Source organism: Nannospalax galili, unplaced genomic scaffold (genome assembly GCF_000622305.1).
Source record: "Nannospalax galili isolate Female #2095 unplaced genomic scaffold, S.galili_v1.0 scaffold646, whole genome shotgun sequence".
Lineage (NCBI taxonomy): Eukaryota > Metazoa > Chordata > Mammalia > Rodentia > Spalacidae > Nannospalax > Nannospalax galili.
In genome coordinates, this window is record NW_008355279.1 from 348,105 (window position 1) to 362,365 (window position 14,261).

Below are 14,261 nucleotides of genomic sequence, written 5' to 3' on the forward strand. Positions count from 1 at the left end.
CAAAGAAGTTCTGTTTTCTCCTTCCTAGAAGAATCTTAACTGACACTCAGGATGAAGCAGTGAAAATTATAGGCATCTTTACAGTATAAAATCTTATTATTTTTAAGAATCTTGCTCTCCCTATACTGATTATCATCTGATAGGATCTAATAGATTTCATTGCCAAGTATAGAATAAATTTCTAAATTTAATAAACCTTTTTATGTATCATTGTAAAAATGTCATTCTTGTAAATTGTGTTTTTTCATCATATATAGAATGCTTACATGGTGCCAGTTATTACATAGTTATAGGATATTTTAATGTTTTCACATTTTTATTTGTTTTTCTTGGAGAACAATTTATTTTTTAGAAACTTCTAATGCCATAAATACAATGACCAGAGGATGGTTATGTGTTCTTACTGTTTTAAATCCATTGATTTTCTATCCTTTTATAACCATTCTGGTTTTTTGGTTATATGACATGATTGACTTAACTTTAACTTTGCCCCCATCTGTTTGGCTTTATAGAATCTTGAGCTCAGAAAATACATCTCCAGGTTCTCTGCAGTTTCTCTGACATACACAGGATGTAATCCAGAGCATCTTCCACTTAAATGACCCTTCGTTTGGACAGTCAAATTGAACGGTGATCATTTTAGACTTGTTGGGGATGCAGCATCTCTTATCCAGACATATTCCACAAAAGGTAGGTTTGTAACTCTGAGTACTTGAGCATCCAGAAAAAACAAACTTTTCGGCTTTAGAGAGTTGGAAAGTAGGTTGACATGTTTTTCCTTTGGGGATCTGAAAAAATACACACAGTTAAGAAACCATCTTTAAATTTGATTACAGTAGCTGAAATAGAACACTTTATAGCAGTCAGACAAATAGGATTGTTTCTAGAGCACTAAGTGCACCTTCTGCCGGTACGCTCTTTCTCTAAATCTCCTCTCACTGGAGGTCTGGCGTTCTATTCTTGCTCCATCACATCAGATTCTCTGCCCAGTGTTTGTTGCTCAGCCCTTTATTCAATTCTACAATAAATAGAAATTTATCTTGTAAGGGCTATGTCGTATTAACTGTTTACCTAAGACAGCAAATTCCCTAACCAACTTAATTTGAGTGGATGTGTAGATGGGTGAACATCTTAATCCCTTTAAAATTGGATTGTCAATTTGATAGTATCATAGAGACCTTGAGACTAAGATAGAATTTATAGCATTTCTAAAACTTAATTATTTAAAAATAGTTCAAGAAATAGGACCAGCTCTGGTTTTATACCAAGCAGTTTTAGGGTAACTATTTTATCAGGGTCCTTTGGCAAGTTTTCTCTCTATAAGCACAAAGCATTTTGGTGTTGTCCACCTCCAAGATGGTAATATGTAACTGATCAGAACTTCTCTAATCTTTCTTAATACCCATTTTCATAACTATGGTATAGCAACCTAAATTTTATATTCATTACTTTGATTCCACTTCTACAATTAATATAGAAAAATCAAAAGTGCCAGGCATGGTGGCGCATGCCTTTAATCCCAACACTTGGGAGGCAGAGGCAGGCGGATCTCTCTTGAGTTCAAGGCCAGCCTGGTCTACATAGTGAGTTCCAGGACAGCTGGGGCTACAGGGAGACCCTGTCTCAAAAAGACCAAAAAAACGAAAAGAAAATTCAAAAGTTAGAATCTGAAAGAATCTACTGTTAAGGAGCAATTTATATGGAGGGCTGCAACAAATCAGGCTGATAGACCCACATTACTAAGCTCACAGACCGTCTAGAATCAGTAGGCTAACAACCACAAGGAGACGTTTTCCCTACAAGGCGCAGTTAGATTAATGTTTCCTTTGAGATAATTTGACTTTAAGAGTTGCAGTAAGGTAACCAAACGCTGCCCCTCCCTGCAGAATGTATTGCCAAGTATAGAATAAATTTCTAAATTTAATATACCTTTTTATGTATCATTGTAAAAATGATGTCATTCTTGTAAATTGTATGTTTTTTTCACATACTTACTTTTCAGGAATTTCCTGAACTAATTCCATCTAGTTATACTTTACCTCCACTGTCCTTGATACATTACTGTTGCAGGGCTGAATATAGCACAGTCTCCTCTCCCTTCTCATTTCACAGTTGCCATTGTCATTGGTCACCCTGTTAGATATTCCCATTCCACACGTTCTAGAACATGGAGTCCACTTTGTTGCTTGCACAAGACATTTTTTTTTCCAAGTAAGTGGGAGATTCCTGTAAGCTAAAATAAATAGGAAAGTGCCTATGTATACATATATGTACTTACAGAAACTTGGTTTTTAAACTTTAAATTAATATTTAGAAGTGCGGAATCTTTGTTTGTTTTTTTTTTTAATAAAAGAATAAAAGCGTATGTTCTAATTCATTTTTCTCCAGTCTAGTTTCTTAGAAGAATGAAAGTTTTTATCTTTACCCACTTGCATCATCTGTCTAGCTCATCTCTGAAACCTAAGCTTCTCTTCCAATCAGTGCATGTCTTTCTTTGGTTTTGCCTCATGCTTGGCATATATTAAAATAAATATTGGTAGGATTAGAGAATTCAAGACATTAATTAGAATAATGTGATCTTTTTTTTCCCCCCTGAGACACAGTTTTGCCACATGACTCAGGCTGTCTACTTTGCAGCCCTTCTTTCAAGTGTTGGGGGCATGCACTACCATGCCTGATGGAATAGTATGGTAGTAGTGTTGAAATGTCATGTCAAAATATAAAATATAAAAATTATATTTGAGAACTAGGCAATAAAACCAATTTTCTTCTACTTTTTAAAATTTAGTCTTAGAAAATTTGTGTATGTATGAGCCTCAGCATGCATGTTGAAATCAGAGGACAACTTGATGAAATCGGTTTTCTCTTCCCGCTTTTATGTGAGCTCAGGGTTGGAACTTCGATCACCAGGCTTGCACAGTGAGTGCCTTTACCTGCTGAGCCATCTCACTAGCCCATCTTAGAAAATTCTAACAAACTGAATGCTATACTACACTAAATAAATTTTATATGCTAAATCATTGCAAATTTGTAATCTCATTCATCTAACTTCACTTAAAATCACCTATGAAATACAGTTCCAAGGGAATCTGAAGCCCTCTTCTGACCTCCAGCATTGCACGACACGGGTGCACTCACATACATGCAGGCAACACACTCATACACATAAAATAAAAATAATAATTTTTTTTTATTATAATCTCCCATCTCCATGAAAAACAATTGAAGATTTTTATTATACTTGAGTGAATCAGGCCTTTGGTTCATTTTAAGCAAATTTAAATGTCTCCAGGCATTTCCATGAACTTAATGTACATACTAAAATAGATACTTAGGGAGTAAGGTTGTGATTTAAGTCCCCAGTTCAGCATAGCAAAGTTCTATATGCAGAATTTCAATTTAAAGCTGAAAAGTGAGAAAAATATTTGCTAGAAAATAGCCACTTTGGAATGTGTACTGGGGGATTAAAATGATAGCAGGATGCCACTTTCAGTGTTACATGAAAAGATCTTGCAACTGCTCATAATTCTGAGCAAGAGGAAGCAGAAACAGGAAAACACCTGGAAGACTGAACAGTTTATAAAGACTTCAGTGCAGAGAGCAGATTAGAAGCCTGGCACACATCTGCAATAAATAAAAGTAGGTTAGGTTATTGAATTACTAATAACCCTGCCTTCAGTTAAAGCAAGGCCTGCCTGCAGCTCAGGAATTTGTTTAACATTCATTAAAAAGCAAAGAAATGAAGAGATTACTAAACATAAAAGCTTAGTGTTCATGAGCATTGAGAAAAGCAGGGCACTGCACTGTGTCACTGTTTGCTTCGCACTGACCCAGCAAAAGCTATATCCCAATATAACATGTTATTTATAAATACATCTTAAAGTGTGTACTTTGATCCATGTTAATTATGAAAGCCAAATTCCTCTGTGGGACATAGATGTTAACAGTTAAGCAAAGGAAAGACATTGTGGCCTGAGCTTTAGCTTCTTTGAAATATTGAGACCTTAATTCCAAATACCAGAAAGTTGGGATACTTTCTCCGTTCTTTGTAGCAAATCACTGAACACTAAGAATGACCATCCTGTTCCTCCCTGAATCACACTCCTACTGAGTCTACTCAGACTGCTCCAGCTCCATACATGAAACCATGGAACTTGGTCCAAAAGCTTTACTTGTGGAAAAATGCTGGTGCTCTGAGGTAGTCTGCAGGGCGAGTCTTTCTGGAGTTCTAAGAGCCTTCTGTTGATCCTATGCAGAAATCCACTGTTCCTGTGTGTGCTTTGAAAAAGAAGCCATTTGGTAAATGAAAATGTGATTCTGGTTGAGCAGATACTTAGGATATACAGGGCCTTGGGTTCAATCCCCAGTACCAAAGTAAGAAAGTAAAAAGGAACAGTCCAGCTTACCATTTCAGAGGTCTTAGAACATTAGTAGTGCCATACTGTTAGCTGAGTAATTATGTATGGTAATAAACCTGGAAAACTTTTTTCAAATTAACTGACATAACTGGAGTGTCTAAGGATGGGTTTGTTTTTTTTTTTTCATAGTTTTCAAGTGTCTGAAACTCATTTCTCTAAGAAAATTTTATTGACTATCAACATAATAAAAGTGAGCTTAGAAGAATTACTGTCCTGAAAATACCCTGGCATTTGAGTAAGATGTTAAAGCAGACCAGAAACCATTCACACCTGCAATTGACAGGGTGTTCAAGATAAGCAATAAAGAATCTTATTTCACTTTCTTGACTACATACATGGGTTACCTACTTTAAAGTGAAAGAAAAGACTTTGTTTCTGTTTGAAAAAAGTTCAAAATACATTAGTCCTCAATTTTTTTAATAATCAGCTTTCCATTTCTGCTAATACCATGTTGAATGTTTTAGGATCTGCACACTTCTTGCCCATAATAGAAGAATACAAATAAAAGTCCTTTCAAGGTACATGTGAACAGTATTTGGTCAGTTTTCCTGAGAAGGTGAAGGTAGGCAGAGGTAAAAGATTTTAGAAGTTTTTCTGATCTAGCAGATTTTGTTCACAAAAATCTAGAATATTATTTCCTTTTCAAACACTTAGAATATATCTGCCTGAGGCAGAATGCGGTGACACACTCCCTCTAAATTGCATTCTGACTGCCAAGCAGTAAGTTCTTTATGAAAGAAAACCACCAGAAGTAATCCCTGAAACACAGCTGTCCTGAGTACCTGGCATGGTTTTGTAGCTCGAGGAGCGCTGTTGTTGCAGTGGTCCCAGGTCACAGTTGGACTGATCAGACTTCCTTCCATCTTCTGCTGCAGAGCAGTTGCTGCCAGCCAGCTTGGGTATGAACAGGGGTGTGCATCCAATCACCCCGCTCACACAGAGGCAGCTGAACAGGGGATGGGGCTGAAACACTTGGCCATTATGATAATAGACCCTGTTGAACTCACATCCAACAGCCACAAGATCTGAAGAGAGAAAAAGCAAATTGTCAAAAAGAAAGAGAACTATAACTCGGGTTCTTAGACCGCCAGTAAGGCCTATAGACCTTACACAAAATATCTCATGAATATAGGTCTGAATTTCTTCAACCCCATTTGAAATCTTCATAGAACATCTATAGAGAGTGATAAAATAAGGCATTTTCATTTTCGTGTGTGCTATAAACCCAAAATGGTCACTTCCAAAATGAAAATCAAAAGCCTTGTTCAAGAATAAATTATTAAAAATCCTAAATTTGGCAGTGAGATGCCACAAGGTATTTGTATGTATGGACCCACAGTGCTGATGACAACATCCACAAGCCCAAGTCAGATGAAAATCCAGCGTGGATGGGGAACATGGGCAAGAAGCGCAGCTCAAGCTGATGAACTATTGGCAATTGATAGCTTCTGGGCCAGGGAGAGTTGGTTTTCTTTAAGGATGTGATGCTGGGTAGGTTGACCAGGCTCCAGGGAATGGACCACCCAAGTGTATTTGGGAAACAAATTAGACTCCATAGACCTTAGAAAACTAGAGAACGCTCTCGGTCCCATATTGAACTCGAGTTGGAAGAGGCGAGTCCGGTCTCAAAATGGAGGTAAAACCACCGCCCGGTCGCCCCCAGCCTGACTCCGGCCGTCGCCGCCGCAGCCAGGGGGAGGAGGGCCATGATCCAAAGGAACCAGAGCAGTTGAGGAAGCTGTTTATTGGTGGTCTGAGCTTTGAAACTACAGATGATAGTTTAAGAGAACACTTTGAGAAATGGGGCACACTTACAGATTGTGTGGTAATGCGAGACCCCCAAACAAAACGTTCCAGGGGCTTTGGTTTTGTGACTTACTCTTGTGTTGAAGAGGTGGATGCAGCAATGTGTGCTCGACCACACAAGGTTGATGGGCGTGGAGTGGAACCATTCTAGAAAGGATTCTGTAAAGCCTGGTGCCCATTTAACAGTGAAGAAAATTTTTGTTGGTGGTATTAAAGAAGATACAGAAGAATATAATTTGAGAGACTACTTTGAGAAGTATGGAAAGATCGAAACCATAGAAGTTATGGAAGACAGGCAGAGTGGAAAAAAGAGAGGATTTGCTTTTGTAACTTTTGGTCATGATACAGTTAATAAAATTGTTGTTCAGAAATACCACACTATTAATGGGCACAATCGTGAAGTGAAAAAGGCCCTTTCTAAACAAGAGATGCAGTCTGCTGGATCACAAAGAGGTCGAGGAGGTGGGTCTGGCAACTTTATGGGCCGTGGAGGAAACTTCGGAGGTGGTGGAGGTAATTTTGGTCGTGGTGGAAACTTTGGTGGAAGGGGAGGCTATGGTGGTGGAGGTGGGGGCAGCAGAGGTAGTTATGGAGGCGGTGATGGTGGCAACTATGGTGGTGGTCCTGGTTACAGTAGTAGAGGAGGCTATGGTGGCGGTGGACCAGGATATGGAAACCAAGCTCATGGATCTGGTGGTGGTGGAGGAGGATATGATGGCTACAATGAAGGAGGAAATTTTGGTGGAGCACGTGCGCCACCCTGTGGCTGCAGAGTCCGAGCTGCAAGCGGAGGAGGCGTCCAGGGCTCCGGGCCAGGTGTGAGGGAGGAGCAGATGGTGAAGAGGAGGGAGTGGGAAGGGGGCCCCATCGCTGCCAGATCCCGGGCGGGCGCCCGCACCATCACCATGGCGACGGAGGAAGGAAGAACGCACCCAGCCTCTTGCCTTTTCAGGACCTGGAATCTGGTCCCTCGGTTGCCCACGGAGGGACTTGGTCAGAACTACAAACCCCAGAATCCTTTGCACTCGAGCATCCTGCCTCCCGTGTTTCTGTTTGCGAAGGTCTTCTGGGAGTGGTAGTTCTGAGGCCTCACTGCGTTCACAGGCGGACAAGGCAGGCAGCTTGCTCGCTCCTATTCTGGGGCCAGACAGAGGAATTTTTAACTTTAAAAAAAAAAAAAAACTAGAGAACATGTAGGAGGTGGGGCTGTACCTAAGAAGAGATGGGCAAAGGATCTGAATATGATCAGAATACAGTATATGAAATCCTCAGTATTATTTTTGAAGAATGGATTGATGCCTGGATTACTCAGATGTACATAAGTACAGGCCAAGAATATAGGAGGATAGTAGAAGTGAATGAGTAAACCATTTATTTAGCTACAGTACTGCAAGGTAACTGGCTGGAGGATACTTCAGTTTCCTCTGTGAACTATTACTCCCTTTCTGGATCAGAAATTTTCCAAGTATGTTCCACCAGCCCCTTGGGATAGCTGGAATATTTTCAAAGAATCTGCACTAAGACAAGATAGGCTTTCATCAGAGTTGTTTTTGCACCAGTGCTACAAAGACAGTGGTGGATGGTAAAACTTGTGTGTCTGAGCATGACCCAGCCTGTACAGTAATCAGAGTACTCTTCCTTGTCATACACGTCTCCATAGAAAAATAAAGCTACCTTGGCTAACACCATTCTCGGCATAGTAAAAACAAAAATGCTATTAAATCCTACCCGTCTGTTCAGTATTCTACACGACAAAATAGAGCATTTGGTACGCCAAAGTATAGTCACTGTCAAGAAAAAGCACAGATACTGTTAAAGTTATAAAACAAATGAGCCCATTTTCTAGTTGTGGTTTTACTTATATAACTGACAGATGAACTATGGGTATCCCGATGGGTATTTGAGAAATTCTTTGAAAAATGAACAGAGACACCCTGTACACTTCTGTACAGCTCATAATGTTTGTTGCCAATTTCAGAACACAACCTTGCTAGCAAAAATTAGAATTGTGGGAAACCTATCTCCGCCACTGAGACATTTCTAGCTACCAAGGGTGTAGGATTTTCTGCTGAGAGTGACATTTAAAATATACGATGAAGTATCGTTTGAACGTTTCCATAGTATAGTAGACTGATATTTACAGATAACCAGAGCACACTGACAAGTTATACACAAGTGAAAGATTGACACCAAGTGGCTTTGTGTTGGGCTCTGTTCTGTTGGTTTTTTAAGATAGAATCTCCCCAACTAACCCAGGCTGACCTCAAAGTCTCAATGCTCCTGCCTCTGCCTCCTGAATGCTAGGATTACAAGTGTGGGTTTTAGTATTTTATGTTAGAGTTGAAAGTTCATTGATTTGGTTTCAGATTCCATGATACAGCTAATTTGTAAGGAAATGCTATTTGTCACAATATCAAAAAGTATATACATAAGGATCTGAGTTGTTAAATGTCCATCTTTTAATTTCATAGCTGTATGATACTAGATTTTCTTCATATATTTCAGGCAGAAAAACATAGTGACAACTTGAAAAAAGAAGCAAGTGAGAATTTACTCATCTATAGAACTGAACACTAGGGAGATTTATGAAAACGTAAAACTCAGGACATTCTCCTCACTAAAATTTTCTATTATGGATAATAAACGTTTTCAAGGAAATATGTTATTCCTATTAATTTGTACTGGATTTATTACATTTAAATGGATTATTAAATATTTCTAAATTACTAAACCATTAAATATCGATTGATAAAATCCATATAAACAGAAGCTCTGGGTCCTCATTAATTTCTAAGATTGTAAAAGGCCTCCAGACTAAAAAGTTTTTAAATTGAAATCAGCAAATTTTCTATCAAGGGCCAAATACTAAATACCAAGCCTTCTAGTCCCTATACTACTCTGCTTTGTGAAGCAGGCACAGACTACTATGTAAATGGATGGGCTGTATTCCAATAAGGTAGTTACATAAGCAAGCTGTAGTCTAGACTTAGCCCCTAGGAATAAGTTGTGATCTAGTTACAGATTGTCCACGTCCTCTTCTTCATGGCTGCTGTTAGAACTCATCATGCTTTCTGTAAAATTACTTGTGGAAAGAACCGACACAGTGAGGGTTCCTTCTGGGATGGGAAGGGCAGCCTGCGTCACTTTTTCCTCTGTTACGTTTCCAGTGACAGACCACAGTGCATACTCAGAAAATGTCAGATTAATGAAACCTGCTCAGTTTGAGAAAAGGAGGCATCCTGGATGCTGTTCATTCTTTTGTTTATTTATTTATGTCTTTTTTATTTTTTGAGACAGCGTCCCCCTACAGCCCCAGCTGGACTGGAACTCACTATGTAGACCATACTGGCCTCCATCAGAGATCCCTCTGCCTCTGCCTCCTGAGTGCTGGAATTAAAGGCGTGTACTACCACACCCAGCCAGAATGCCATTTTTGTAATTGGTCATGTTTTCCACATAGAATTTCCATACTTCTGAGACCCTAGTGTGTATCTTATTGGATACTGTGTGCCTTAGTTACTATGATAAAATACCCTGGCAAAAACAACCTAAGGGAGAAAGAGGTTATTTTGTCTCACAGTTTGGGGGGTACAGTCCACCATGATGGGGCAGTCCTGGTGGCAGGAGCTTGAAACAGTTGGTCAAGTCACATCCACAGTCAGGAAACAGAAAAAGAAGTTTGGCTAGTGTCCTCCTTTCTATGCAGGCCAGGACCCAAGCCCAGGGAACAATACAGCCAGTTCTTAGGGTGGGTCTTCCCACCCCAGTTAACCTCATCAAGATAATCCCTCACAGGCATGGCCAGAGGTTTGTTTCCTTAGTGATTCTAGATCCTGTCAAGTTGATAATATTCACCACACTATGCTAGGCATTCTAGAGTTTGCCATTTCATTTGATCTTCCCAGCCAAGCACCTATAAGATAGGAAGTACAACTGGGGCACAAATATTAGACAATTTGATTTGAATCCAGATCTCACATTCTTAACTAATATGGTATACTGACAAACCATCAGTTTATCAGACTTGAATGGCTGCACACAGTCCAACTCCAAAGCTATACTCTCATTCCATCCTCACAGCCAACTACTGGTCAGCAACTGTCTCCTCATTTGCACTTTTTTCTGTGGTAACTAAACATCTCTACTGACAAGTCTATGTCTTCCATTAGAGTTTTATTTTTATCCTAAATCATTTGGTATTCTGAATTATTGTCAGTGTGTTGCCAATTTAGATGGTCTGACTCAGACACCAGAGTTTGGACCCACAGAGTCAGGGTCGGGCTCTGTTTTACAAATGTGCAGTGAAAAATTACAGAAACATGATGGCTAATTCAAAAGATGGAGAGTAAAGTGGTAAGTCTAAATGCTGCATATCCATCCATGGGTTTTACATCTCTGTGTTTTTAAAGAGGATTACTTTCTCATTACAGGAAAAGCTAAATTCAGATTGTTTTTGACAGTATTAACAACAGCCACCATTTTGTAGCACTTTAGGAAGTCAGACTCTTATTTACATAATTTCTCCTATTTTCTATCATTAAAAGCGGTTACCTGAGAGTTACAAGGTCACTTTACTGCAGTGAATATAACAGGCTTCTGAATGTATGTAAGTATCTATGAACTTCACATGGTCGTCTGTACAATGGCCAGCCTACTGCTGCACAGAAACTAAATCTGACTTGTATTTAGCCAACTAAGCTCATCACTCCAAATTTAACAATTTTGGGGCGGTGGGGGGGGTGTCACTTTTCCCAGCAGTCTCAGGAGACACTTACATGCACACACTCCAGTCTCGTACCTAGGCGTGTCTGCAGAGTAGTCACAGTACAGCCCTTTGTGGGGGTCGCAGAGGTCAGCTTCATTGCAGGTGTCTCCTGGTTGCTTGGCACAGATTTTGCAGCATCCACAGCCATCCCTCACTAAGCTCACTCCAGGAGGACAAGTGGGCTTCTGATGAAGACATTTGCAAGGCCAGTGACAGAGCTGTTTGCGTTGATGCACCTCTGAGGCTTCTCCAAGCCCTCCCTCGGGGGTCGTGTCTGATGGCCCAGTGTCCCATGCCCTGCAGCAGAGCTTCATTTAGCAATAAAAGCAGTGTTAGAAAAGGTTCCTTAGACTAATATCACAGGTCTGTAGGAGAGTTGTGCCAAATAGGTGGAAAATGGTGTGGCAAGGTAGAGTACTTGACACGGTCACTCCCAGACCTATTCACTCAGCTTGTGACACATCGCTCTTCCTCGTTCCACTTCCTCACTGCTCCTTCTTGGTCTCCTGTGCTTTCTTTTCATCCTCCTGATCTCAACATTGACATTGGCTAAGGTCTTCCCTCACTGTAACTCATCTCCCAAACGGATCTGTCTCTCTTGAACTCAGACTCCTAACTGCCTACTTAGATGATTAAAAGGCAGAGCAGACTCGGTTTTCCCTCCTGTCTGCTTTCTCATCTATACATGCCCCTATTTGAGGAGATGGATCCTGCTAGACTCATTTTTTCACATCCAGTCTCATTGGTGAATCTTGTTGACCACACCTTTAAAGTCTACCTCCCTTGGCCTTCACATCCCCTCTCCTACCACTGTCATCGAAGCCACCATTATTTTTAATTGGGTGGTTAGAAGAGCCTCCTCTAGGTTCACCTTGTCTGTACCTCTGTACTCCGCATTCAGAGTGATGTTTTAAAAACACAGGCCAGTTCCTGTCACTCCTGCTTAGAGGTCACGAGTTCCTCGTGGCTTTCCATATCAGTGTAAAGTCCAAGCTGGCCCCCGAGGCCCTGAAGCAGCTCCCTGCTCCCTGTCTTCCTTTGTGAGCTACTTCTCACCCCCTTGCTTACTTCACTCCAGCCACACTGGCCTCCGCTCTACACGTGTGCCCTCCCCCCGGGTAGCTCAGTGGTTCACAATTTCCCCCTCTTTGGGTCTGTGCTCTAACCTCTCAGCAGGCCTCCTGCATTGGACAGGTTCGGTTGTCAACTTGACTCACCTGAGTGGAGAGAACCTCAATTGAGACATTTCCTCCATTGGATTCACTTGTGACTGTGTGGAACATTTTCTTGATGTTGAGTGATGTGAAAGTGCCCAACCCACTGTGGGTGGAGCAACCCCTGGGCAGGTGGTCCTCTGTTGTATAAAAAAGCAGACTCGGGGGGTGGGGGCAGATTGGGCACAAGCTAGAGGAGCAAGCCAGTAAGCAGCGTTCCTCCATGGTCTTTGCTCCAGGTTCCTGCCCTGAATTTCTGCTTTTGCTTTCCTTGATGATGGACTGTGAGTTGTAGGCCAAATGAAACCATTCCTCCCCAAGTTGTTTTTGGTCCGTGTTTTTAATCACAGCATTAGAAAGTAACTAGACACCTTATGACCAGCCTTCATGAAAGCGCACCCTACCCCCAGCCTCTTCTTACCAGTGGCCTCACTACCTCAGTAGTTTACTCATTTATCTTCTGAATAAGAGCTTTTCTTTCTTTAGTTCTTTCTTTTGAGGTGGGGTCTCAGGTAGATGCAGCTGGCTTTGAACGCCCTATGTAGCTGAGGATGACTGAACTTTCAGTCCTGCTTCCACTTCCTAAGTGCTGGGATTTATAGGCATGTGCCACCAGACCTGGACTGAACAGTTCTGAGGATCAAGCCTGAGGTTTCCTGCATGCTAGGCAAGTACTCTACCAACTAAGCTATGCCTTGTACCTCTCTGACTGCAATAAATATTAATTATAAGAACATGATATGTCCTATGTTCGAGGCATTTTACCTGGTTATCTCATTTTACCTTCATAGCAGCAGTGTGTAGTCATAGCTACTTGATGTTACTAGCAAATTAATGGTCCCGTCAAAGATGCCCATGTTCCTATCCCTGGTCCTGTTAATATCTTACTTGCACAGCATAGGGGAGTCTGAAGACAAGATCAAGCATCTTGAGATTATCATCCTGGATAACTCAGGTGCCCCACTATAATCACCAGGACACCTGTGAGGAGGCGGGTACATCAAAGATGTGGCAGCAGAAATCATTCCTGAGAGGAGATAGCAGCCATGAGGGCTGGAGTCTTTCCAAAGCAGAAAACCCAAAGAATCGATGCCTCCTGGAGCCTCCAGAAGGAACACCATTTTACTCGGCTGCACATATCCAAAACTTTAAGATAATGTTAAGCTATTAATTTGTGGTGCTCTCTTGCAGTAGCGATGGGAAACTGCCTCTGGTTATAAATTAGAACCCTGAGGATCCAATTATTTAACCTACCCTAGGCCACATACCAAGCAAGAGGTAGAAGGAATTAAATCAGGCCAGCCTCTGAGCTCACAACTCTAACCCCACTCCCCTTCCTCATACAGATCCCACTGCAATCCAACTTTGATACTGAACAAATCGCTAACTCTGGATCTCTTCCAGCTTCCGCTCTTCCCTTCTGGCCCCTTACCTGCTCCTAGGCAGGTCCACTTTGATGTGTTGTAAGAACTTTGTCCCTGCAACAGCCTGTTCGCCCTCTAGCAGTTTCTGCTTTAGCACATGTCACCATCCATTCAAGTCCTCAAGCCTGTAAAGCTGAAAACTATCCTGGATTTCTCTCTCTCCTTCATCCTTCACTGAAAGTCACTGACTTAGAAGAATGGTGAGCACTCCTCAGTACGGCGTTCAAGGCCCTCCTTGTTACCTACAGCCTTATATTCCTTAGGTTCCAGGCAGTTCCAGAGCCTGAAATTCCCAGTGTATCTGTCTAGGTCATTTCCCCAGGGTGGGACATTCTTCACCCAACCCCACTTCATCTAAGTTATCCTTCAATGCTCTGCTAATTATCACCTTTTTCCAGAAAGTGCTCTATAACCTCACACATACACCTTATACATGTCTTTGAACTGAAATTATCTGTGTTATCTGTCTCCTCAACTACCCATAGAGCTGCCCAACTTCAGGCATTTGTGGGTATGCACCCAGCTCAGTGTCTGGCAAGTGGGCATCATTAACTCAATGTTTACCTGACTGAACTGGAGAAAGGCAGTTTAATCCCAAGACAGAAGCCAGCTTCTAAGTAATTATATATATATA

The 14,261-nt window shown here is 41.2% G+C and overlaps 1 protein-coding gene and 1 pseudogene across 1 annotated transcript in view; one reads left to right on the plus strand and one right to left on the minus strand.

The window, feature by feature from the left end:
• Positions 1–448: 448 nt before the first annotated feature.
• The window catches only part of Ccn6 (cellular communication network factor 6), an 18,723-nt gene continuing 4,910 nt past the window's right edge, over positions 449–14,261 (minus strand). Inside the window, exons 2-5 of the mRNA XM_008852397.1 lie at positions 11,000–11,297; positions 5,201–5,443; positions 2,040–2,233; positions 449–788 (exon numbers count right to left, since the gene is read on the minus strand). Coding sequence (XP_008850619.1) covers positions 507–788; positions 2,040–2,233; positions 5,201–5,443; positions 11,000–11,297 — 1,017 coding nt within the window. The 3' untranslated portion in view covers positions 449–506. The remainder of the gene's footprint in view (positions 789–2,039; positions 2,234–5,200; positions 5,444–10,999; positions 11,298–14,261) is intronic.
• LOC103749568 lies at positions 6,012–7,303 on the plus strand (annotated as a pseudogene).